This window comes from Cervus canadensis, chromosome 1, assembly GCF_019320065.1.
Source record: "Cervus canadensis isolate Bull #8, Minnesota chromosome 1, ASM1932006v1, whole genome shotgun sequence".
NCBI lineage: Eukaryota > Metazoa > Chordata > Mammalia > Artiodactyla > Cervidae > Cervus > Cervus canadensis.
This window is the reverse complement of record NC_057386.1, coordinates 123,882,467-123,908,783: the sequence shown is the minus strand read 5'-3', so window position 1 is coordinate 123,908,783 and position 26,317 is coordinate 123,882,467. Positions and strand designations below refer to the sequence as shown.

Sequence of the window (26,317 nt, the reverse complement as noted above, 5' to 3'; positions counted from 1 at the left end):
TATCCGCCGTAAAGCGAAGTTGTTCTTTGGCAAATGGGGTGGGGGCAAAATCGCGAAGTTTCGAAGCGCGGGCAACATCCGGGCAACATCTGGGGCCCTCGGTCTGAGGCGTCCTGTGTGACTTGACTTTTTAGGAATTGCAGCCATGCTGAAATGTGTGATGAGCGGCAGTCAGGTGAAAGGTGCAGAGGCCTTTTTTGCCTTCCTGTGTAAAAAAGGGAAAGCTTAGGGTTTGTGGGCGTGGGGACGTTTCCACCGGCGTCTCATTTCTTGACCTTTGTCTTTATGCCTAAGGGACATAAGACCTGGCCATAGCCAGCATCCACTCACCCAGGGTCTTCTTAACTTCTGAGGAGCAAATGAAGGCTCATCGGCTTTTATTTATACGTATTATTTATATTCGTAGATGTCCATGAAATGAAGTTGAACCACCGGGACAGGTAGTGGAAGGGTAGGCTTCAAACTCGGGGTGATAAGGAATGTGTGGGAAATTGGGAAAAATAACCCTTGGGCAGTTAAAAGTATTTTAGCGCGATAAGAAAAGCATAAACCTCGTTTTTATTCCAAATTCTAACATTTTTTAAATGTATGACCTGGGACAAGCCATTGAATCCCTTCAGGGCTCAGTTTCCTCATCTGTAAAACGAGAATAATAACAGCATCTTCATTATAGTATTTGTTGTAGTTTCAATTAGCGATAATCGTGCCTCGGATAAACCTCATTGGCTACGGTACTGCCACTGCGCAAAGCTTAGTATTTGTTGTAGGAATGAAATGCGGGTAAAGAGCTCAGTAACAAATGGTAATGTACAAGAACTAATCCTTATTATAAATGGTACTTTAAACATGTAAGTTACTCCAGAAAGTCTCTGTTTAGGAAAGTAATGGTTTTCTACAGATCATAATCTGAAAATGATCATTGAAAGGCATTTGTGTCGCAGCTGGCTCCCGCTATGTTGAGAGCATCTATGGAAAAATATTAATGAGCAGGAAAAGAAAGAAAAAGATCCCCATTGTTGCATGTTTTCAGAGTTCTAGAAAGTTCTCTTTTGCAGTGTGTACCTTGGTCTCAGTAAGTGATAATTTGTATGATTGTTTTTGTTTTTTCTCCAGAACCTAAGCACTGTGAGGGTGGGAACTGTGAACCTGTCTTGTTCATTGCTATACCCCCATTGCCTTGGCTTATACTCTTGGAACCTGCTAGGGGCTCAGTGAATATTAACTGAATGAACAAAAAGTCTTCATTAGCTAGCTCCAGGAAAGAGTGGTGAATGTGAAGTATTAAAAAAGGGCCACTTTTTTTTTTCCCCTAGTCATCCTATGTTGTGAGTTTGAAGCCCGCACCTCCAGTTCTGATTCTTTTTCCCCCCCTCTCTTTATTAGCATGCCATGTGGCTTGTGGGATCTTAGTGCAGAGTCCTAACCACTGGACCAATTATAGTATGATGCTCCCAACTCTGATTCTTAAGCATAATATGATTTTACATTCTAGAATTATTTTTCCTTTTTTTCTACTTTTCCATGAATTGATATGGCCATCCTTTTTTATTGAAGCATAGTATCCCATATCTGTTTGCCGTATTTTTTTTTTTTTACTTATTCGTAATTTTTAAGAACACTAATGGTGTCATACCAAATCAGACCAGTATTTCATCCAGGCCTAGCTACTCTTTATGACAGGGCATCTAACTGTGTTTTCTGGCGAGATCTGGCATGATCCATGCTCAAGTATCAGAAATATATCTTGAATGCCTCTAAAAAATTTCTCTCTTATAACTTGTTTTGACTTTGCCACCTGTGAAGTTATGAAAACCTTTTGAACCATTTTCTATATGCTCTGTTTTCACAGTTTTTTTTTTTTTTTGCAGTAAGGGATATACATTTAAACCAAGTTTAAAAATGCTTTAGTATGGACATTAGCTACCACAATAGTTCCGTGCAACATTTTTAACATCTAGAAAGAAAGGATTTTGTTGCATTTTATTATTTCACACACCCAATCTGTGAATTTATTGAGCACTTATTATGTGTCTGGAATTTTGCCAAGGCCATTATACTGTATTTCTTAAAGCAGTTTGTAGCATTAGTCTATAAAACACTGTTCTTTGTGAATTTATCCTGAGTCCTGTGAATGCTGAAGTAGTTCCATGGTTTATTTTTATTGTTTGAAAGAATGTAAACAGCATCTTTCTTTTTCTCCATAGTATTTGGGAAAGCAATCCAAGCTCTCTCACGAATTAGTGATGAGCTGTGGCTAGACCCCTCTGAAAAAGGAGTAAGTAAGAAATTTAGCTCATAGACCATCAAGTCAGGGCAAAAGATGATGTTTAAAGATCCCAGTCCAGATTGAATGTTAACTCGGAAATCCAGAAACTGTAATTATCCCTTCCACTGTTGATTTGTATTTTACATATCTGAATACATTTAGAGCATGGTAAACTTAAAAAAAATCATACACTATTGATTTAAGCCAGAATCACAACCTGGTGGTCAAGAGGCTAGATATGACTTGCAGAAACGTTTTGTGGGGCCTGTGCTGTTTTTTTAAAAATTGAAATATAACACAGGGAGTGTGATTTGGTGCTCTGTGATGACCTAGAGGAGTGAGATGGGGGAGTGGGAGGGAGGCTCAAGAAGGAAGGGAATATGTATACTTACAGCTGGTTCACATTGTTATACAGCAGAAACTAATACAATATTGTAATGCAATTATCCTCCAATTTTAAAAAATTGAAATAATTTTCTAACAGTAGTTGAGAGAGTCCACATAAATATCTGAATTTCTTGCTTCTCTTGAAAACTCAGGGGAGGGGGGATCGGGATGGGGAATACGTGTAAATCTATGGCTGATTCATATCAATGTATGACAAAACCCACTGGAAAAAGAAATAATAAATAAATAAAGGAGAAAAAAAAAAAAGAATAAAAAACTTTAAACAAACAAAAAAAAGAAAACTCAGAAGATCTGCTAGTTTGGGGCCTGCATTCCCAAGTGGAAGTATTAATGGTTGACTGACTAACAATTTTTTACCTTAGACAAAGTAAGACTGCCATTTTGCTGCAGTCTTTTTACTTCCTTTCGTATTATTGCCTTTGATCACTTTGTACTTTAAAGTTAAGGTGCCTGTGAGCAATTACATTTTTGCAATTAAAAATATGTTCTTGTTAGCAAAACAAACAAAAAATACAAATTCAACATGCAGGATTTTAGTCTTAAAACCTATAAGTCTAGTATAGATATGGACACATATGTGTATACATATACAAATTACAAACACACTCTAAAGGGGCTTCTCTGGTGGCTCAGTGGTAAACAATCCACCTGGCAATGCAGGAGACACTGTTTTGATCCCTGACCCGAGAAGATCCCAAATGCTGTGGAGCAACTAAGCCCCTGTGTCATAACTACTGAGCCTGTGCACTGAGGCCCGGAAGCCACAACTACTGAGTCCAAGTGCTACAACTGCTGAAGCCCATGCTCCCTAGAGCCCATGGTTTGCAACAAGAGAAGCCACCACGTTAAGAAGTCCGTGCACCGCAACTAGAGAGTAGCCCCCGCTTGCCGCAACTAGAGAAAAGCCCATGCAGCAATGAAGACCCAGCACAGCCAAAAAAAGATAAATAATTTTTTAAAAACACACTGTATAATGCAGTTCATATTATATCAGTATTATAATTCATGTGTATAATGTGGTCCATATAATGCAGTTAACATCCCATAGCTTACTTGAATGCATTTCAATGACATGCTAAACATATTAGATTTTTTTAAAATTAATCATTAAAGAAACCTGATTTGTTTTCCTGTATGACTGTTATTTTGTTTTTCTAGCTTGCTTTAAGATCTGTGAATTCTTGTCGGTCAGCATATGGATGTGTCCTCTTCTCTCCTGTGTTTTTTCAACATTATCAATGGTCAACTTCAGTGAAAATGAATGATACTGACATAATATTGAATTTAAATTGCAGATTGGGAATGAAGGTAAGTATAAGAGGGCCTGATTTCCTCTTGTGTTGTAGAAATGCTCAATATATAGGGTATAACACCTATCCTGTTCTTAATATTTGGTTTAAATTGCATACAAGACAGGTCTGTTCATTTAAGAATATAAATACTCTCGTTAGATTTTTTTAAAGTAATCAAGCAACCATGTGAAGTATGTGCTGTTCTCTCATGTGTTTGCGTTACAGTCAATTCTGCCCATCTTTAGATGTCTGAATTCCCTAGAGAAAAATGTGGAGAAGTGCAAAATATTTACCAGATCTGATAAGTGCAAAGTAGTTATTCAGTTCTTCTGCCGACATGGTAGGTATAGTTAAATCTAGTTTAAAGTATGTGCATTTTTTGTTAATATTGTTCACGTTTAGAATATTCAGACTGCAATATTGCTTTGAATTTGTGTAGTCTATGGTAGGGAGGTTGTAAATATTATGGTACTTTTCTCTGTAGAAGTATTGTGAGATGACTGGTATTAATTCTTTCTTTTTTTGGCTTGTCAGTGGCACAGGCTATGCCTACATACAGACCAGTTGGGTTTTTTTTTTTTTTTTTTGCCATATAGGATCTTATTTTCCCAACCAAGGATCAAGCCCATGCCCCCTGCATTGGGAGCATGGAGTCTTAACCACTGGATTACCAGTGAAGTCCCCAGACCAATTTTTTAAATGTTCATCTGAACTCTCACAATTGATTATTCTAAAATTAACTAACTGCTGGATGATATTCTGTAAGCGTGCCTTGGTAACAGTGTTCCTTGCAAAGAACAGAAAAAGAATAATGCCTACTTGTATTAGAAGTGCCCTGAGTCCAGCCCCTCAATTGTAGGAGCCAAGACCTTCATTCATTCTCTCTGATACACCAAAGAGATTTCCTGCCTCCCAGCCTTGCAAGGTAGATATTCAAATGTTGTAGTCATATAGGATTTTACGTAGTTAAATATATATAGCATAATAATAAGGAGCATGGCGTCTGGAGGCCCCAAGGCCTGGGGTGGAACCCTGCACTGCTGCTTCCTTGCTGAGACACTGGGCAAATTATTTTACTTTGTGCCTCAGTTTCCCTTATGTAAAATGGGGACAATAGTAATACAAGCCTTCTAGGGTTTTTGTGAAGATTCAGTGAGTTATAGGAAGTTATAGCTCTGCAATGTTTAAAGAAATACCTGGCATAGTTTCTAAGAGGTATCACTAGTACTAAGTTTTCAGTTTTTTAAGTATGTCTCAAGTGACTTGATTAGTGTCCAATACATATTTGTGATTAGTAGATTTTTAATAACTTTTGTTGGGAAATTGTACGAGTTAGGATGCTCTAAGTTACAAGTAACAGAAAGAAAGGAAAAACACCCAGAAAATCCAACTCAAACTGACTTAAACTGTAAAGAGGAATTTTGGTTCATATAAGCTAAAAGTTCAAAATTAGATCAGAGGAGTGGTTTGATCCAGGCAGCAGCAGCTGCTTCTCCTTCCTTTTAAAATTCTCTCAGCTCTACATTCCTCCATGTGATTTATACTAAGTCCAACTTCTCTTATAAACTTTTAATAATAAGGTGACTTCTAGCAGCAGCTGTTGGGGCTACATGCTTGCTCTTTTATATCCAAGAGGAGTGAGAGTCATACCTCATACATGCATTGAACAAAAGTGTTTGGCTTGGCTCTGATTGGACCAACCTAAACTAATCCTGGGGGGCCACGGGAATTCCATTCTCTAATTGCCTTGGCTTATTGCCATATCTGGACCAAATTCAATCACAAAGGAGATAAGATTACATCAATTGATTTATACCAATGAGGGCCCACAAGTGATGCTTGAAGTGAAGCTGGTGCTTCCCAAACCTCATGGCGGCTACACAACAGGGAAGGATGGCTCAGAAAGGAAGGGGAACAAAGGCAATAGATGGTAGTATAGTAATTGGGGTAAATATTAATACTTATATTTTCCAAAACTGTCTGTACTCAGGAAATTATGCTTGCAATTTTATTTCTATAATCTGGCGGGGAAACAGTGTTCAAATTTAGTTGAGAAAAATCACCTAGGCAGAGATATCCAATAAATTGCTAGAAATACATGTTTGGAATTTGGGAAGAAATTAAGGACAGTGAAGTAAATTTGGCTGTCTTCATTGATAGAAAACAGCTGTGAAAATATGAGCCACTAAAAAAGACTAATTTCTCTGAATCTAACCACAAGTAGTTCCCAGAATGGTGATTTCTTAGAGTATTTAGCATCTATTAATAGAAAAAAGATGATTTATGTCATCAAGAACCAAGATTCATATGAAATATTCACCTGCCTAATAATAATTCTATGAACTCTCTGTATTTTCATTTGCGCAAGTCCCAGAGTAGCTAAAAATGAGTCAGTGAGTTGTCCCTGAAGAACATGCTCTGCTGATCCAAAGCACCTGGTACTAAGTTCTGTTCTGATCAAGAAAACAGGTCTCCAACAGAGAGGGGATTCCCTAAGAGGGGGGCACTGGCTATTTGAGTGAAAATAAAACCCTGATTTGTACATGTATATTAATGACGTGTGTCAAGAGGGCAGGATCCCCACTTCAGGGTTTTAAGATTTTTTGAAAGGTCATTTACAGATGTACTCATGACTAAACTTCGGTAACAGTGAATGTAAAGGGATTAGGAGCATCCCTTCTAAGATTTTTGAACTATCACTAACCTCTGAAATTCCAAACTCCACAAATGGAACATCTCCAAAATAACACTTACTCCTTAGCTGTGCCTCTTCAGGTCTGAGAGAGTTCTCTGGAGCCACTGAAGGAAGTTGCAGATTGAGCTATGAAATAGCAAGCAGAATTCTATCATAGCATCAGGTATCCCATTGCTGGGAGCAGATGGTACAGACCAGTGCTATCAAGTGGTCCACGGACTGGCGGCTGGACCTCAGACTGTTACTGGTCTGTGAGAAGATAAGGAACTTAGGCCAGAATTTAAGTCAACACTACTAAGCATTCTATTTAGTTCAGCTGTTTTGTTTTCATTGTTGTTTCAATAATAAGACTTTCTTAATGAAGGAAGAAATTCTGGTGAAAATTCCGTGTCTCATTACAGTCCAGTACTTTGTGCAGCACTAGAAAAAGTCAGTAAATGACACAGAGTAAACAGGACTTTAAATTTTTATCCCATTTGCATTCTATCACAGAAAATTATTAAACTAGAAGGTTAGAAAAAAATGCAATGAAGAAGTACATCAAGCCAAGTTATTTTTTTTTAAGATTTATTTATTTATTTTTGGCCAGGCTGGGTCTTCATTGCTGCATGGGTTTTCTCTAAGTGCAGCGAGCAGGAGCTACTCTCTGGTTGTGGGTCACGGGCTTCTCGTTGTAATGGCTTCTCTTGTTGCAGAGCACAGGCTCTAGGTGTGTGGGCTTCAGTAGTCGCAGCAGGAGGGCTCAGTTGCAGCTCAAGGGCTCTGGATAGAGCACAGGCTCAGCAGCTGTGGAGCACGGGCTCAGCTATCCCACGGCATGTGGGATCTTCCTGACCAGGGGTTGAACCTGTGTCCCCTGCATTGGCAGTGGTTCTTAGCCACTGGACCACCAGGGAAGCCCCCAGCCAAGTTGCTTTTATTTTTATTTATTTATTTTTAAATGTACTTTCATTAAAGTGAAAGTGAAGTCACTTAGTCGTGTCCGACTCTTTGCAACCCCGTGGACTGTAGCCTACCAGGCTCCTCCATCCATGGGCTTCTCCAGGCAAGAATACTGGAGTGGGTTGCCATTTCCTTCTCCACCAAGTTGCTTTTAAAAGGGTACAATGGTGCTCGCTTCGGCAGCACATATACTAAAATTGGAGCGATACAGAGAAGATTAGCATGGCCCCTGCGCAAGGATGACACGCAAATTCGTGAAGCGTTCCATATTTTAAAAAAAAAAAAAAAAAAAAAAAATAAAAGGGTACAATGGATGTACTTGAGAGAGAAAAGGTGAAGAGGAAAGGTTTTGTAGGTGCTGGCCTCACATCTGGGTACATTTCCAATGGTCAGAAATGGGAGGGCATTCTACTATGAGGAAGCAGTGTGATCAAAGGTCTAAACTGAAAGTGTCTTGTTTGTGTTAACGAAAAAGGGGAAGGAAGCAAGCAGCAAGAAAAAGAGCCTCAGGGGTGACAAAGAAATAAGGCATCTCTCAACTTGGACATCCTTGGTAACACCAATACAATATTCACCTGAGTCAGATATTTGTTACAGAGGTATGATTGTGCTTGTATATGCATGGACTGTTTCTGGAGAACACCTAAGAAACTGGTGACAGTAGTTACTCTGAAAAAGGTTCTGGGGTGGCAGGAGTCAGAGGTGGAGGGTGACTAACTTTCATTGTCTATTTTTGGTAGTTTTTAAATGTTATGCCTTACACATCTATTGTCTTCTATTATATATCCATCTAAAAGTAACTTAAAAATATTTTTTAAAATAAGTAAGATATGCCAACTTTTGAGCTTCATATCTTTCCAAAATAGCAGCCACAGTAATACCTTTAAAATAGGTCAGATTATGTCACTCCAGCAAAAAGCTCACTGTTGTACCCAAGATAGAAGCTGAAGATCATACAGTGGCCTGTGAGGTCCAACATGATCCAGGAGCCCCAGGCATGCTTTCTCCTCAAGGGCTGGGCTGCTGTCCTCTCTGCCTAGCAAGCTCCCTCTCCAGACAGCGCATGGTTTGATCTTTTGAAGACCTCCTTCAGTCTTTGCTCAAATGGCATCTTTTCCATGAGGTCTTCCTTGAATTCCCTATTTAAAATTGCTACCCCCACCACTGGCACTCCCAGCTCCCTTTCTGCCATTTAAAAAAAAAAATTCCTGTGTACTTACCACTTTGTGACATGTGTGCATGCATGCTAAGTCGCTTCAGTCGTGTCTGACTCTGTGCGACCCTGTGGATTGTAGCCCGCCAGGCTCCTCTGTGCATGGAATTCTCCAGGGAAGAATATTGGAGTGGGTTGCCATGACCTCTCCTCCAAGGGATCTTCCCGACCCAGGGATCGAACCCATGTCTCTCTCCTGCATTGGCAGGCAGGTTCTTTACTGCTAGCGCCACCTGGGAAGCCCATTATGTGATATACCAATTGTTTCATTAATACTTATTTTCTTATTGTGTGCCTCTCTTTACTAGAACGTAAGCTTTGTGAGGTCGAAGATTTTTGTCCAAGTTGTTCTTCACTGGTCCATAGCTCCCAAATCGTCTCTAGTATGGTAGATTACAGAAAAAAAAAAACAAACTCATAAATTATCTGCAGGCCTTCCCTTCAAAAGCTGAAGTCTGTTTCCCCACTTCAAATCTCAGCTGGCCTTGGACTTGCTTTGATATCAGTAGAATGCACTAGAATTGATGTTGTGTGAGTTCCAAGCCTAGGCCTCAAGAGGCCTGTCAGCTTCCGTTGTTAAACTAAGAACATTTCCATCAACATGAGAATAAGCATAGCCTGTGTAGACACCTGAAAGATTGAAGACCATGTGGTGTGAGGCCATTCAAAACGATCCGGCCACTGTGAAGCCAGCCCAAACCAGAGGAGTCACTTAACTGAATTGTGAAAAATAACAAACGCTTGTTATTTTGAGTCACTGTATTTTTGATGATCATTAAAAACTAATTGATAAGCCTGACAGACAGTAACTGCTCAGTAAATATTTGTGAAAATAATAAATATTGCTGTTATTAATTCAGTTAAAAAAATGAGTTGAAAAATGCTATTTAGAATGAATCTTTTTGATTCTCATTGTAACATTATTATGCTGTAGAAAGTTGTAGCCTACCTGGATTTTATTACATGGGCTCTATGTTCAAACTTAGATTCAGGGAAAAAAAAAAAAAAGATAAACTTAAATTCAAATTCTGACTATACTTATTAAAACAGTTTAGCTTTGAAGTCATTTAACCAAGCTCAAGCTATAGTTTCCTCTTCTGAGATTAAGTACCTACCCCATAGAGATATTGAGAGGATCAGAGATAATGTCTGTGCAATGTATACTGTAGTTGTGGGTACACTGGACCATAGCCATTACTGCTCCCCACTCCTCTCATCCTCTCAGAGGGAAAGAACACACCGATTCAGTGCTCCAGTTTTATTTTCAAAGGTCCCATCCAGAAATATCAACCTTGGTTGAAAAATTCTGAAAGAGGTCATAGATACCGGATTGGTAGTGGGCAATTACTATTTTACACACAATTTAAGAAATTACCCATATTTCAAAAGAACGTGGGAACTCTACTGCCTAATTGTTTGGAGGGTGTGACATGTTACATAGTGTCCACTAGGGAGCGATAAACACACTCATTTAGGGTTAGTGTTTCTTGTAACTTATGTGCACCTGCTAGATATTAAATATTACTTTAATTTTATTATTTTAATCTGAACTTAAAGTGTAAAAGTCTTTAAATTTTTTTTAATTTTATGCTTAAAATTATTAACGGATTGTTTTACTATTTTGTTTTTGTTTTACTATTTTTAAGGTATTAAAAAGATTCATAATGTGTGTTTTCAAGAAAGTCAGCCTTTGCAAGTTATTTTTCAAAAGAATATGTGTGCTAATACGCTAGTGATTCAGCCAAGGTAATGAGCTCTCTGTTGTTGTTTTTCCTTAATATAGTATGGTCACAGAGTAAAGAATTAATGCCCTAGAACTTTTAAATCAATTATATTTTTTAAAGCTAACATTAGACTTGGAGAAATCACCTACAGGATCAAGAGGAAACCTGAAGAAAGATAATAGTAGATAATAACTGCCTAATGGTAGAAATAATAATTTATTGGCCAAGAAGTTTCTAGAAATATCCCATCAGTGGCTTTCTACATCAAGTGATATTAAGAGAAAAATATATTATCTGATAACACTTTGCATTCGTATGGTGCTTTTATAAGACACTGTGTGTCTTAAAACACACAGCACAAGGAGATCTTAACAGTTTTTATGTGATTGATTTTATCCCTGTTTGTTTTTTCCTAGAGAATGAGTGAGATGTATTTGTCAGTGAGGGAGAACTCAATTTTTCAGTTAAACCATAGCATTAAACATTAATTATTTTGTAAGCCAAAAGATGTTTTACCCTTACTCTTTTTTATTTATTTATTTATTTTTACCCTTACTGTTTTTTAAATTACAGAAGAAATACTCCTTGTAATGCATCTAAAATTTATAGAGAAGTGCAAAGATGAAAAATGAAAGTCTTTCTCCTCTACTTACCCCATATATCGCACTTGGCAGGCGTAACATATATTAACAGTTTGGTGTATATCGTTTTACCTCTTCTATTTATAGTCAGTTTGTCTATAACTTTCCCTCTCCCTATATCTATGGATACCTTTCTCTCTTTCAAAATTGTATCACATACTTTATTGTTTAGTTGCTAAACTGTGTCCAATTCTTTTGCAACCCCATGGACTATAGCCCACCACGCTCCTCTGTCCATGGGATTTTCCAGGCAAGAATACTGCAGTGGGGTGCCATTTCCTTCTCCAGTGGATCTTGTTGACCCAGGGATTGAACCCACATCTCTTGGATTAATAGCAGATTCTTTACCACTGAGCCACCTGGGAAGCCCCCAACACATATTGAATCCTGGAAGTGAAACTGCTGGGTCAAAAGCTTAAACAGATTTTAAATTTGCATACATATGGACTAGCCAATTGCTATCTGAGGAAAAGTTTGTGCCAATTTACATTCCTACCAAAAGTATAGGAGAATCCTTCCAAGTTAAGGATTATGATTAATCTTCAAAAATTTTGCCAACCTGTTGGGTAGAAAATGGCATTTTAATTCTTTACTATGTCTGTTTTATTACTAGGGGGCTTGAGCATCTTTTTACATTTATTAGAAGTTTGTATTTTTCTTTTTTGAATTGCACATTCATGTTGTCATTTTTTGTATCAGCTTGTTTGATATCTTGTACAACACCTCTCCCTTAACACTGGAAAAGTTCCCAGATTAATTTGGTAGGTGTTCCTGACATTTTGGCATTGAGAGACACTGCTAATCTAAAATCTAGCGTCAGGTTAACAAGAACGTTACAGAAATTCTAAGAATCTCATTTTTATCTAACCTCACTTCAATTTAAAAAATAAGCCAGAAATTTTAATTCAATAATAAAAAGGTAAATAACCTAGCTAAAAAAAAATGGGCAAAGGATTTGAATGGATATTTTTCCGAAGAATATACGCAAATGGCCAACAAGCATATGAAAAGTGATCAACATCGTTAGTCCTTAGGGTAGCGCAAACCATACAGCTTTAAATCTGAGAATTGTGTAGAATATGAATTGTATCTCAGTGAAGGTGTTTTTAAAAAGGGAACCCAGGATGAAAGGGCATTTGGGATGTCAGGACAACCTGGACCAGAGATTGAACCCAGGCCCTGGCAGTGAAAGCATGAGTCCTAACCACTGGAACACCTTGGAACTTCCAATGGTGTAATTTTAAGATATACAAAAAATATAGCAGGTCATGTAGAAGAATTGAGATAAGTCTTTTGGGTAGATTCACCTATTTATTTCCAGATTAAAGATTTGAGTTCCATTTCATAAGATAATTTCTTTCTGTTTCTTCTTCAGATAGTGTAATATTGTTTATTGCATTTTGTAGGGTGCTTGCTGAGGCAATTGTTCTTTTTACATCGAGTCAAGAGGAAGTTACTCTTGCTGTTACTCCGCTGAAGGTTTGCATTAAGAGTTCTAATGAGGAATCAATGGGTAAGGATTATATCTGTCACTGTGCTTTGATGGAATATTACTTCCTGGCTTTCCTGATTACTCTATGGTTATACAGTAAATATTACTGACATAATATTTATTCTTGACTAAAAGGCAGTAAAAGTAAAATATAGAAAGATCATCAAAATTTTCAAGAGACCAAAGAAATTTGTCAACCAGTAATTGAAATACCTGGCTTTGAAATTCAAATTGTTTTAAAATTAGGAGAATGGTTACTGAGAAAAATATTTTTTCAGTTGAAATTTTAAGGTCTTTTTCTTATCCTTTGTATTTAGCCTAAAGGAAAGGAAGAGGCCAGCCATCCAATGGAGATGATCTTTGACCACATAAAAAGGAAAATTAACTTTAAGTTAGAAATGTAGGATATTCCAGATGGCAAATATATAGGGCAGAAAATGTGAATATTTCTCTAGTTCACTCTTCTAAGAGCTATCCAGATGTAATGGAGACACTATGGCATGATTAAATCTGGAGTTTTGCTATTAAGGAAATTTACTAAGGTATTTTTGGCATAGGCTGTTTGAGATTCTTTGATGTTGGATAATTTGGGGGGTGATAGCAGTAAAGAAAGAATATAAAGGTAGAAACATTATTTGAAAGTGAAAAACTAGTATAACTAGGGCTTAAGGTGGGTCACATGACTTTGTAGTGTTTAGTTTGTGCCAGATGCTGTTCTAAATGGTTTACATTTGTGAATCCATTTGATCTTTGCAGCAACTCTATGATGTAGCTACTGTTAGTATCCTCATTTTCCATAGGAACAATATGAAGCACAGAGAAACTAAGTGACTTGCTGCTGTCACACAGTTAATATGTGGATTGTGATCTGAATAGGGGCTGTCAGGTCCCAGGGCTTAGGCTTATTACCACCGTGCTCTTATTGCTTCTCTCAAGTCTCATCTAGTATTCTTTTTTGGCACTTAGAAGTGCATGATCTGGAAGATATATGCGTGGCTAGTGAGAGGGTCTGTTTTATATTCATAATGCCATCTCTGAATAAAGATGGCCATTTAGTAACCAGGAGACGCTATCCCTTGTGAGCAGCTTTCTAATGAGTGGTTATAGTTATGACTGACTCGGAACCCAGTTGTTTAATTTTATTATTGAACCTACTCTATGCCAGCACACTGGGAGTGACATGAGCCTTCTTTTCTTAATTTATTTTTTTAAGTATTCTTTTTTTGTATTCTTTTCCATCATGGTTTATTGTAGGATATTGAATATAGTTACCTGTGCTGTACAGTAGGACATGCTTATCCATTTTACATCTAATAGTTTGCATCTGCTAATCCCAAACTCCCAGTCCAACCCTCTCTTGCCCTCCCCCTCCCCCATAGCAACCACAAGTCGTGACATGAGCCTTCTTGATTGAGATGAAAGTATTTGTAAGGTATTGTTTGGTCCTTTTAAAATATAAATACTATTTCTCCTTTGTTCTTATGCTTAAATAATTCATGTTCGTTGAAGAAAATTAAAAACATACAAAAAGCACTAATAAAGTCACCTGGAATCCCCCTATCTGGAGAAAAGCACTTAATATATAAAAACACTTTTCTATATCTTAGATCTGAGAACAGGAGATTGGTTTAATTGGTGAAATACAGTGAAGCTATTATTAAAAGTAGTCTTGGGAGTTCCCTGGTGGCCTAGCAGGATTCCAGGCCTTTACTGTCATGGGCCTGGGTTCAGTCCCTGGTTGGGGAACTAAGATCCTGCAAGCCACACTGCACAGCAAAAAAAAAAATAGTAGTCTTGTTTGTGTGTATATATACATTTCTTTCTCTCTGGGTGTGTATATCAAAGATGTTTATTGAAGTTAATATTGTACAGGAAAACACAAAACACCAACACACACAAATAATTTGGAAAATGTACTTATTGACATAAGGGACTGAGCTTCCCTCATAGCTCAGTTGGTAAAGAATCCGCCTGCAATGCAGGAGACTGCAGTTTGATTCCTAGGTTGGGAAGATCCGCTGGAGAAAGGAAAGGCTACCCACTCCCAGTATTCTGGCCTGGAGAATTCCATGGACTGTACAGTCTATGGGGTCACAAAGAGTGGGACACGACCGAGCAACTTTCAGTTATTGATGTGGAAATATAGCCAGGATATATTATTGAATAGATTATAAAATGGTATGCATAGTGTGATCATATTTTCATTTTAAAAATGCACATGACATTTTAATAAAATATTAGAGAACAAAATTCACCTGTTATTGTCTGTCTTTTGGATCATAACCATCCTAGTGGGTATGAAGTATTGTCTCATTGTGCTTTTGATTTTCATTCCCCTAGTAACTAATGATGTTGAGTATCTTTTTGTGTGTGCTTATTGTTTATTTGTATATTTTCTTTGGAGAAATGTCTGTTCATATCCCTTGTTTATTTTTCACTTGAGTTATTTGTCTTTATTGTTCTGAATACTAGTCCCTTATCATATGTGCCGTGTTGTGCTAAGTCGCTTCAGTCAACTCTGTGAGACTCTGTGGACCAGCGCCTGCCAGGCTCCTCTGTCCATGGGCTTCTCCCAGCAAGAATACCAGAGTGGATTGCTGCGCCCTCCTCCAGGGGATCTTCCCAAGCTAGGGATCAAACCCGTGTCTCTTATGTCTCCTGCATTGGTAGGCGGGTTCTTTACTACTAGCACCACCTGGGAAGCCCCCCTTATCATATATATGATTTCAAATATTTTCTCCCATTCTGTGAAGTTGATTTTTTTACTTTCCATTTTTTAATTTTTTGGCCACCCCTCCCAGCTTGTGGGATAGAGGAAGTGGAGGTGGCAGTCTCTTAATGCCTGGGCCCACACCAGAAACCAGCACTAGATCACTCCACCACATACTATTAGTGAGAGTAGACAAAAGCCCACTCACCCCAAGGGGAAGGGACACAGATATAGACCCTACCACTCAACGAAGAAATGTCAAAGAACTTGCGGCTATTTTTAACCTACAATTTATGGTTATCTTTACTTTTCTTTTTAAAAAAATATTTATTTATTTGGCTGCACTGGGTCTTAATTGCAGGATCTTCCATTTTTGTTGCACTGTGTGGGATCTTTAGTTGCTAGCAGGGGAACTCTCAGTTATGAAATGTGGGATCTAGTTCCCTGACCAGGTATTGAACCCCAGCCCCCTGCATTAGGAGTAAGGAGTCTTAGCCACTGGACCACCAGGGAAGTCCCTGACTATATTTTCTTATTAAAATTTCACAAATACCTATGGAATTGATGTTATTCTTTATTTTCCTCTTGAACAGACCTGACCAATTCTGTATACAGTGAGATGTTCGTTGGTCCAGATGAGTTTGACTTCTTTCAAGTTGGAATTGACACTGAAATAACATTTTGCTTCAAAGAACTGAAGGTAAAACCAAAAGTAGTGTCCAATTAGAATTATCAGTGGCAGTTTTTAATAAAGATTTCATATTTTTTTCCCTTCTTTTCCTTTCAGGGAGTGCTGATATTTTCAGAAGCTGTACATGCTCCTATAGCCATTCATTTTGACTTTCCTGGGAAGTAGGTCTTTGGAAAATTTTTGAGTTTATTTCTTTTTCTTTTGTCGTATACTAGTAAATAAAACCCTTTGGGTCATGTTGAAATTAATTCACACCTCAGGAATTCCTTAACTTTACGAGCAACACTTCTCAAACTAAAATTTTGAAAGATGTTATAACCTAGTGTTCTTTTGATTGGTGGCTTGGTTTAGAAAGATACATTATTCTGCAGAGTGAAAACATTTATAAACTTGATATATTGAATAAATTGCCTAATTAGAAAATTATATATGGCTTAAACAAGTTAAATCTCTATGAAACTATGGTATGTTATAAGAACTAAAATGTCAAAGAGATTGGGTTAGGATAAATGTGTCTTATAAAATTGGATGTGATGATTTTTAAGGGCTCTTTTAGCTCTAAAGACTATCTCAATTTGTGAAAAAACAAATAAGACTTCTACTTTTACTGTTTCTTTTTACTCCAAAATTGAGTATCATTTTCTAATGTTTTCCCAGTGTCCATCAGAAAATGAGTGTGGTTTTTGCTCTCGTTTTGCCTTTTTTAGACCCATGGCTTTAAGTATTGATGATATGTTATTGGAAGCCAACTTTATTTTGGCTACATTAGCTGATGAGCCAAGTAGAGCATCTTCTCCACAAACACTGTGTCTTTCACAAAAACAAAAAAGGTAAGGCTGTGTTTTTAATGTCTTATTGGTTGGGATAAAGCCATTGCAACCTTATTCTGCAATAATTCAATGGCATTCATTTAGGAAACAACTGAGAAGGAAAACATTAGAAGATCTGAAATTTTAACTGAATCAGGAAGAACTCCAGGAAGACCTAACTGTAACATAGAAATAACACCCATCTTTCACAGATACTTGCTTTTTTCTCTTATGATCACAATTTAACAGAACTGTCTGGTTTATCTTTGTCATTGCCTAAAACTCATTTCTGTTTTCAGTGGTTGTTTTTTAGGAGTGATATAGTGTGAAGTTTCACATGAAGGTTTATATTCATTACCCAGAGCTCTCTTTCTTAGACATATGGACAGGCAGCCATTGTTTTTCTTTCTTTCTTTTTTTCCCTTTTGTCTCTGTCTTTTCTTTTTTTTAAATTTTGGCTGCACTGCATGGCTTGCAGGATCTCAGTTCCCTGTCCAGGGATTGAACCTAGGCCACAGCAGTGAACTGTAATGTCCTAACCACTGGATATCCAGGGAACTCCCCCTTTTGCCTCTTAACTTTTTTTTTTTTTTTTGGTGAAGGCTACTTCATAGTAAAAATAACAAATTTCTGTGGGAAATTAGGAAAATGCAATAAAGTACAAAGAATAAAGTGAAAAACACCCACACTTTTACCACCTAACGATAGCCACTGTTAATGTTTGGCACACTGTATTTTCTTTCAGACTTTTAATTTTGCATATGTTTGCATTTTAAAACAAGATTGGCTCATATAGCATATGTAGTTTTGTATCCTGTTTTTTTCCCACAAAATATTATATTGTGAACATTTTCTGATATTGCTGATAATGACTTGGAAAGATGCTTTTTAATGGTTCTATACAATTTTATCATACAAATGTATTGTAATTTATTTGACTTTTTTTTTTTCCTACCTGTGTTATAAGATTGTCTCATGCACACTTGGGTTGCTTTACTGAAAAATTTGAATCTGCAAGAGAATTTCTAAATAATCATATATTTGAATCGTAACTTTCAAACAATTAGTTTGATGTTTTTTCAATATATTCCCTAAACTGTGTTATCATTGTCATTTCATGTTGCTCCTTTAGTTATATACAAATATATATTTCAAAGTAAACAGTTCATTCATTTAATCTCTATTAATACCTCAGGTCAGAGCCGATACATTCAAATTCAAAGGCTGGTGAAAATGCAACCAGCAAGGTCCCAGAGTATATCTCAAGAAAAGTAGAACTGAAAAGGCTGTATTCTGATGAGACTCCCACGAACACCTCTACATTGGAAAATTGTGGCAGCCCTTTAATGAAAAGAGCGAACAAAGACCTTACTGAAGTACCCGAAAGCAGTGGAGGTATTAGTGAAGTCCCAGAGAGCAGTGTCAGCGACACGGAAGAAGTGCCAGGGTCTCCATGTCTCAGGAAGGTAAAGGAGCAGCAGCACTGAGACACAGCTAAGCCGAGGCCAAGGGCTCGCTCTCGTTGTCCGTCTGCCTTTCCAATCTCCCTGCCGCAGCCCACCCCCAGTCCCCTGGAAATTAATTTCCTTGTATTTTGATGGGGAGAGCTGAAGGCAGTCTGAGATGGAGAAAAGGTTGATTTATACAATGTCAATACAAAACAAATTGCTCATTGAGTAATTCTAACAAAGTATGTTTAGAGACTTGAGTCACTTGTTTTAAAGAACAAATTATGATTGTTTACAGCATATTTATCTTTGAGTACAAATATTGATAATATGTTAAAGTCATATACTTTGTTTTCTAAAATAAGTGTCCTAATTTTCTTTTTCAAGTTTGGTCAAGAAATCTCTTATTCATGGTAGCACAGATACAAATTTCATCACAAGAAACATCACAAATTTCTTTGTAGTAGAGTCCCAGTTAATAACATTATTGTAATACCAATATTTTGCTATTATAGATGGATGATAAACTTTACAAAATGCTATGATGTTAAACCTTATGAAATCTATTGAACTGAAGATAAACATAATTTATTAGAAGTATCTTAAATAATGATAGTCCGCATTTTACATGTTTACATTAGTGTTTTATTCAAGCTTGTTTTGCTGTTGTTATTATTGGTTTGGAAATATGAGTTTGTTAGAGTTAGAAATCTGAAAGGAGAAATAATATTGCTAGAAGTTACTACTTACTTCTCACTAGTCCTTTTCAGAATTGATAGTAATTAGCAAAATGGACCAATTTAAGTTGCATTTCCAAAGTGTCATTAGGATGGCAGTCAGTTTTTTACTAAGAGAAAGAGCAGGGAGCTGACACTTCATGTTACACCCCCCTATGAATTTTACATTTTTTACTTTATTTCATTTTTAAGTCACAATATCCACTGCTACTGGGCTTTCCTGGTGGCTCAGTGGTAAAGAATCTGCCTGCCAGTGCAGGAGATGCAGGTTTGATTCCTGGGTTGGGAAGATCCCTTGGAGAAGGAAATGGCAACCTACACCAGTATTCTTGCCTGGGAAATCCTGTGGACAGAGGAACCTGGCCAGCTACAATCCACAGGGTTGCAAAGAGTCAAATACGACTGAGCAACTAAACAATAACAATGCTGTAATAAAGACTTCTAGGGTCGTAAAATTGGACAGTAAACTCCATTTATTAAGTTTGATGCCATAAGTGTTTATTGAATACCTGTTATATGCCCAGTACTTATGGCAGTTTTCTCTTCTTGTGAATTACTAACTTGGTCATAAAAGAAAACTGAAATCTGTCTTTTCATTATGCAGAAACATTTTCCCCATCCTGTTTTTTGGTTACACATATTGTGCTTACTTTTATTTTTTTTACAGACAACAACAGGAACACATTTCCCTGCTGCTTCATCTCCCTGAAATTCACTAAGATTGCCAATTTCCTCACTAGGGAAAGTGACATTTAGAGCTGTAAGCTCCACAAGTTTCATTACAGCACTCTTTTCTTTTCTATCATGTCACTTAAATCCTAAATTCTAAAAAGAAAACTCAATTTTGGAAGGGAAGTTTTTGCCTTAACTCCTGCAAAAATGAGATTACATTATGGGTAAATGATTGAGACCCCCATCATCTATCTGAACTGCGGTGAGCCTTCTGACTGGCCTCCATACCCCCATTCTTCTGCACTCTGGTTTTCCTCCACACTGTACTAAAAGATTCTGTTTGGACCTTACAGTGAGGTATAGGGCTCCTGGGTTGGAGTCTCTGTCTTGCCACTTGTGTGACTTGGGCAAGTTACGTATCTTTGCTTCAGTTTTCTTTCTGTTAGTAAAATGAGGATGATAATGATGAATTGTGAGATTGAATTGTTGTGAAAATTAATTGAGCTAATAGATGGAGCTGGCAGATGGTCAGTGCTCAGCATCACTCTCCTGCTTTTAAATCTCTTGAATCGTCCACTTTTTCCATAGAATTTCACCTAAACTCCTTGAAATGGCATTAGGGGACTTTCCCTAGAGTATTTAATATAATCTTCTCATTTCCTCCTCTGAGGTCCAGTTCTAGTCCTTCAGATTATGTTTTAATGTCTGGTAGACTTAGTATCCCTTTGTAGATTTTGTCAGTTTTTTTCCTGGTTATTCCTGAGTATATATTTTTTTATTTGAACTTTAATATCAATGTATCCAACTCCATAAAAAAAATCTATTTTTTTTTATTAGGATTTCCTTAAATTTCTGTTAACTTGAGGATGTTAAGTGACATCTTTATGTTGTTGAGTCATTCTGTCTATAAACACCGGCAATGTATTTCCATTTATTCAGTTGTTCTTTTGTGTCTTTCAGGAGTGTTTTAAAATGTTTCTCATACATTTACACACTTATTGTTAAGCTTATTCCTAAATAATTAACCTTTTATATTGCTGTTGTGAATGGATGTTGTTTTCTGTTTTCTCACTGCTTTTTGTGTATATGAAGGCTATTGTTTTTTCGTGTTAATTTTATATTGTACTACCCTGCTGACTTATGTAATTATTTCCATTAGTTTTATCACTGATTCTCTCAGGGCTTTTAAACATACTTACTATATGTCTCTTTTTTATATACCAATTGTTTCATTTCTTCTTTAATGCCTCCAACTGACTCTTTTGTTCAGCTGCATTAGCACATAACCTCTAGTACAACATTTAGAGTGGAGAGAATGGGCCTGCTTGCTTAGTTCCTGATCTTAATGGAAACATTCTGCATATACTTTTGTGTTCTACTTTTGCTCATATTATTGCGCCTACATTTCAGGGTAGTAGTATTCCTCTTTTCACTGTTCAAACTCCTACCCACCTTCAAAGCCCAACTCAAATGATACATCTCCTTCTGAAGTCTTCTCATTCTACTCATTTTTACTGTCACATAATAACTTGATAGATATGCTTGTTATTACACTAGGTAGATTGTGAGTTCATCAAGGGCAGACCTGAGTCTTATTCATCATCTCTGTATTCCTAGTGCATAAGCCAGTAGTTGGCAGACCTTCAGCCCTGGTTTGCGATAGCCTGAGAAAATTTTTAAAATCCCTCCAATAGTATCACAACGTTCCAAAATGAAACCAATTTTTTAATTCACTTTATTAAAAAAAATAAATACATGGTAGTATTCTACTTTGGGGAAGGGGGTTTTCAGAATTAAACTGCTGTAGAGAAGTATTGGGCTTCCCTGGTAGCTCAGCTGGTAAAGAATCTGCCTGCAATGCAGGAGACCCTGGTTTGATCCCTGGGTTGGGAAGATCCTCTGGAGGAGGGCATGGCAACCAATTCCAGTATTCTTTCCTGGAGAATTCCATGGACAGCGGAGCCTAACGGGCTACAGTCCATGGGGTTGCAAAGAGTCAAACATGACTGAGTGACTAAGCACAGCACAGAGAAATATTGCTGTATTCTCAATAATGAGCAACATTTTGTCTGTTGTGGATGTTCAATAAGTTTAATCAAGAAGTTATACACAGCTCTCAGGGACACCAAAATGAGGAAAAATATCTAGTATTGTTATCTTTTTTTACTGAAATATGATTGACCTACAACACTTTGTAAGTTCTATGTGCATAACATAATGATTCAGTATTTCCACACATTACAAAATGATTACAATGATAGAAATTTAGAGCGATTTTCAAAGACCAAAGCCCCATAAAAGTTATGATAATATTGTTGACTATTTCTTCATGCTGTACATTTCATCCACATGACTCATTTATGCTGTAACTGGAATTTGTACCTCTTAATCTCCCTCACCTAGTTCACTCACCCACCCCCACACCTCTCCGCTCTGGCAACCACCTGTTTGTTCTCTGTATCTATGAATCTGTTTCTGTTTCATTATTTTTGTTCATTTGTTTTGCTTTTTAGATTCCATACATAAGTGAAATCTTATGGTGTTTGTCTTTCTATGACTTATTTCCCTTAGTATAATACCTTGTAGGTTCATTGGTTTTGTTATAAATGGCAAGGCTTTATTCTTTGTTGTGGCTGAGTAATATTCCTTTGTATATATGCACTGCATCTTCTTTACCCATTCATCTATTGATGGACACAGGTCGCTTCTATATCTTGGCTATTATAAATAATGCTGCAAAGAATATAGGGGTGCAGATACTTTTTTGCATTCGTGTTCTTATTTTTATTTTTTTCAGAAAAATAGCAGGAGTGGAATTGCTGGATTGTATGGCAGTTCTATTTTTAAGAAAACATGTATACTGTTAAAAAATTTTTTTATAACAATGCACCTTCTTACTCAATTCGTGTAGAACTTGGACTCATTGCAAGTTACATAGCTATTCAGACTTTATGCATTAGAAGACTGTTAGACACTAGGGAAGGGCTTGATCATCCAGCCATGAACGATTTAGAGACTGAAGAGTAGGTGGGGGACAAGAGGGGGTAGCAAATGACATTTGACCTTAAGTGAATGGCAAATTCAGGGCAGCGCTCAAAGGCCATAGTAAACTAAGATTTTCAGCTTACCAGTGTATTAGTTTCTTATTGCTGCTATAGCAAATTACCACAAGCTTAGTGGCTTAAGACAACACAAATTATCTTTCAGTTCAGAAGTCCAAAATGGGTCTCACTGAGCTAAAAGCAAAGCATTGGCAAGGCCGTGTTCCTTTGTGGAGACTAGGGAAGAATCTGCTTTCTTTCTTTTCCTTTCTTCTTGAGATCATCTGCATTCTTTAATCATGGTTACCCTTCAGCTTTAAACCAGCAATGGCTGGTGGAGTCCACTTTACATTTCCTCACTCTGATGCTGATTTCCACATTTAAGGATCATTGTGATTTCCCATTGGGCCTACCTGGATAGCAACCTTATTCCACTTGCTCTTTTAATTCCCTTTTGCCTTGTGATATATTCACAGGGTCCTGGGATTAAGACGTGAACATCTTTGGGGGTGAAGGTAGACCATCATTCTGCCTACCACAGGCAATATCACAGCTAATTTGGGGTGTTTCATCTGGAGCCAAGGTTCAACAACTGCTGTCTGAAGTGCCCCATGCAGAGGGCATCTTCAGTTTCTGATTTGTAAGGATGAACCAAGAATAGGGATCGTTTGTTTATTCATGCTTGATACCTACCATGCAACTCCCACCAGTATTTGTTGAGGGCCTTGCGTCATAGACATGGGGTATACAATGGTGTGCAAAGTAAACAAGAAAGGTTCCTACACTTAATTATAGACTGGGTATGGGGGTGGGGGAGGTAGACATTAAACAAATAATCATATGACTAAACGTATGATAATTAAAAAAAAAAACTAACCTGTGGTAACTTTAATAAAGGAAAAGTTCAAGGTGCTTTGAGAAGATTTAAAGTGTGAGCTGACCTAATCCAGGAGGTCAGAAAGTCTTTGAAACTGGTGTTTGGAGCTGAGCTGGAAAGAATAAGATAGTAGGGGGAAGCTGAGTGGATGTGGCATGTGCAAAGGCCCCTGTCATGGAGGAAGCGTGGTAGTTTTAAGGACCTGGAGGAAGAACAGTGTGGCCAGAGGGCAGATAGACAAGGGAAACAGTGGCACAGGGTGAATGAAACTGGAGCAGTGAGTGAGTTCCAAGTCATGTCGGATGTAAATGGCCGTATCAGGTACTGTGGCAGTGGAAGTATTTGAAGGGTTTTAACAGGGAAGGCTGCCCACAGTGCAGTGAAGCAAGACTGGAAACTCAGTTGTGGTGTCTGAGAGATGGTGATTCAGTAGAAAATGGAGAGAAGTGGCCAAAGTAAACAGCTAATTGAGGAAATAAAACAGCAGGACTTTGTGATGGATCGGTCATGGAGCTTAAGGGAAAGGGAGGTATCAAGGTTGGAGAAACAGGTTCAGTGCTAAGATCATGAATTCTATTTTGGATATAAGTTGCAGAAATCAAGTAGGTAGTAGGATATAGGAAGCTCAGATTCTAACTGTGAGACTCCCTGGCATGTACACACTAATTTCTGCCAGCAGTGTGAATGCGAGTTCCTCGAGAGAGGGTGTGGCAGAGGAGACTGTCACCGTTTAGAGGAGTGGCTCTTAACCACAGCCAGGGGACAAAGCCATTAGTGTCTGCAGACACTTCTGGATGTCACAGTTCAGGAAAGGGGGCTGCTTCTGGCATCTGGCGGGTAGAGGCCAGGGGCGCTGCTCAGCATCCTCCCAGCAGCAGGACAGCCCCCACAGCAAGGAAACTTAATCCTCCAACGTGAGCAGTGCTAAGGTTGAGAAACCCTGCAAAGTGTGGGTAGAAGAGGGCAAACATTCATCTTTGTTTCACTTAAAGATAAATAAATAAATTTAATAATAATAATAAAAAGAAGGCAAGCCAACTGAAAAGAGCAACCAGAAGAACACAGCATGAGGAAAGTCTGAGAAGGAAGTGTCAGAGTGATCTAGTGGGCTGGGGACTGAGAATGGCCATTAGTTTAGGGCGTCTGGCAATTTTTGGTGACCATTATAAGGACAATTCCTATATGCGGGTCAGGAGCTTTTTTAGATAGGACCTAAGAGTAGGAGAATGAGAAGATAGAGAAAGCCAGTGTAGACGGTTCTACAGCAGAGATTAAGCTGGAGGGAGGATGTGGATGAGGCTATATGTTTTAATGAGACATCTGAATATTTTTAAATGGTTCCTATCCAGTAGAGGAGAGGCATGGGAGGGGCTGGGAGTCAGAGACAGGGAGGGAAGGACTGACTCTGGTCAGGAGTAGCTTTTGTCACAGCAGGAGGGGAAGGGGAGAGGATGGATCAAGTGGAGGAAGATAGCCAGCAGTCTCTGTTCATCTGTCTCCCACAGCCCTGGTGTTGGTTTCAATGGCCCGGGCAGGGTAGTCAGAAACAGATCACTGACCCCAAACTGTGTGCCCCTGGAGTCCAGGGAAGGGTTTTACTTTCGGATGTTTTGGGCCACTCATGAAGGTTCTGGGTGTCTCATGAACCATCAGCTAATGTGAGACCACAGTGGCTGAGTTTCTGAAGAGGGGCATTTGATAAGCACTAACTTGCTTTGAATAAACAACAGTTACTTCCCTCCTCCCCTCCTCCAGTTCTCTTGCATGTTCTTTGGAGCAGTTTCTTCTGACCAACAAGAACCCTTCAGCCTCCCTTTCCAGAGTCTGGCAACAGCAAGTGACAATGAAGAGGACATGAAGAATGGCAGTTTCTCCACATTCTAACAATGATGGCTGAGCTCGCCCCCCTGCCCATTTACTGGTTCACTTGTACTGAAAACACATTTTCACATTTAAATCTATGAAGATACTGTCTTGGGCTTCCTGGAGAATGGGCTACTGGTTATCTAAACATCATCTTGTACAACCACCATATCTAGCAGTAACTACTTGTCAATAAATGTAACTTGCTTTAAATCTATTATGCTACATGGGAGGCAGAAAAGTTTTTTGTGTCGGGAAAAAGCTCATTAGAATTTTCTTCAGTTCAGGGAATTCCCTGGCAGTCTGGTGGTTAGGACTCTGAGTTTCCGTTCGGGGGGCAAGGGTTTGATCTCTGGGACCTAAGGTTCAACAAGCTGCATGGTGTGGCCAAAAAAAGAGAATTCTTCAATGTAGTGTTTATTTACAAGAGTTTTTAGCATTTTCTTTGCCAGTTTTATAGTTATTTAAACTTTCAGTAGCAGCCATTTCGAGTGCATCAGAATGGCTTGTAAAGTTCAGGTATCTTTTGTATTTGATTTCAAGTATTTGAGCTTTGATGCTAACAGAACGTTCTGCAGTCTTTTCTTATGTAAGATCATAACTTTTACACAGCAGGGGAAGAAGAGAGTGAGATGAATGGAGAAAGCAGCATCAGCATATATGCACTATCAGGTGTAAGATGGATAGCTGATGAGACGTTGCCGTATAGCATAGGGAGCCCAGTCTCTGTGATGCTCTGTGATGGCCTGGAGGGATGGGGTGAGGGGAGGCCCAGAAGGAGGGGGATGTCTGATTA

General features: G+C 38.1%; 1 protein-coding gene, 1 non-coding gene and 1 pseudogene across 4 annotated transcripts; 2 read left to right on the top strand and 1 right to left on the bottom strand.

The window, feature by feature from the left end:
- The first annotated feature begins 2 nt into the window (after window positions 1-2).
- Window positions 3-26,218, top strand: RAD9B (RAD9 checkpoint clamp component B). 3 transcript variants are annotated; one of them, XM_043440867.1, is made up of 11 exons: window positions 3-182; window positions 2,205-2,275; window positions 3,833-3,982; window positions 4,192-4,306; window positions 10,463-10,562; window positions 12,588-12,694; window positions 15,977-16,083; window positions 16,171-16,235; window positions 16,782-16,904; window positions 18,079-18,349; window positions 25,414-26,218. In XM_043440867.1, the coding sequence occupies exons 1-11, from the start codon at window positions 146-148 to the stop codon at window positions 25,540-25,542; spliced, it is 1,275 nt and encodes a 424-aa protein (XP_043296802.1). In that variant the 5' UTR covers window positions 3-145; the 3' UTR covers window positions 25,543-26,218. The 3 variants fall into 3 exon arrangements, with proteins under 3 accessions (XP_043296802.1, XP_043296822.1, XP_043296812.1); XM_043440877.1 differs by lacking the exon at window positions 3-182 and adding an exon at window positions 196-440; XM_043440887.1 differs by lacking the exon at window positions 2,205-2,275 and having other exon boundaries at window positions 70-182.
- LOC122424789 lies at window positions 632-752 on the bottom strand (annotated as a pseudogene).
- Window positions 7,771-7,877, top strand: LOC122425006. Its single transcript, XR_006264645.1, has one exon. It is a non-coding gene; the product is annotated as a U6 spliceosomal RNA (small nuclear RNA).
- Window positions 26,219-26,317: the final 99 nt, after the last annotated feature.

Coding starts and splice junctions, on each gene's coding strand:
- RAD9B (XM_043440867.1), top strand. CDS start 146: ATGCTGAAATGTGTGATGAGCGGCAGTCAGGTGAAAG. Junction 16,905..18,078: donor CTTTCACAAAAACAAAAAAG/GTAAGGCTGTGT, acceptor TTAATACCTCAG/GTCAGAGCCGATACATTCAA. Junction 18,350..25,413: donor GGTCTCCATGTCTCAGGAAG/GTAAAGGAGCAG, acceptor CCCCTCCTCCAG/TTCTCTTGCATGTTCTTTGG.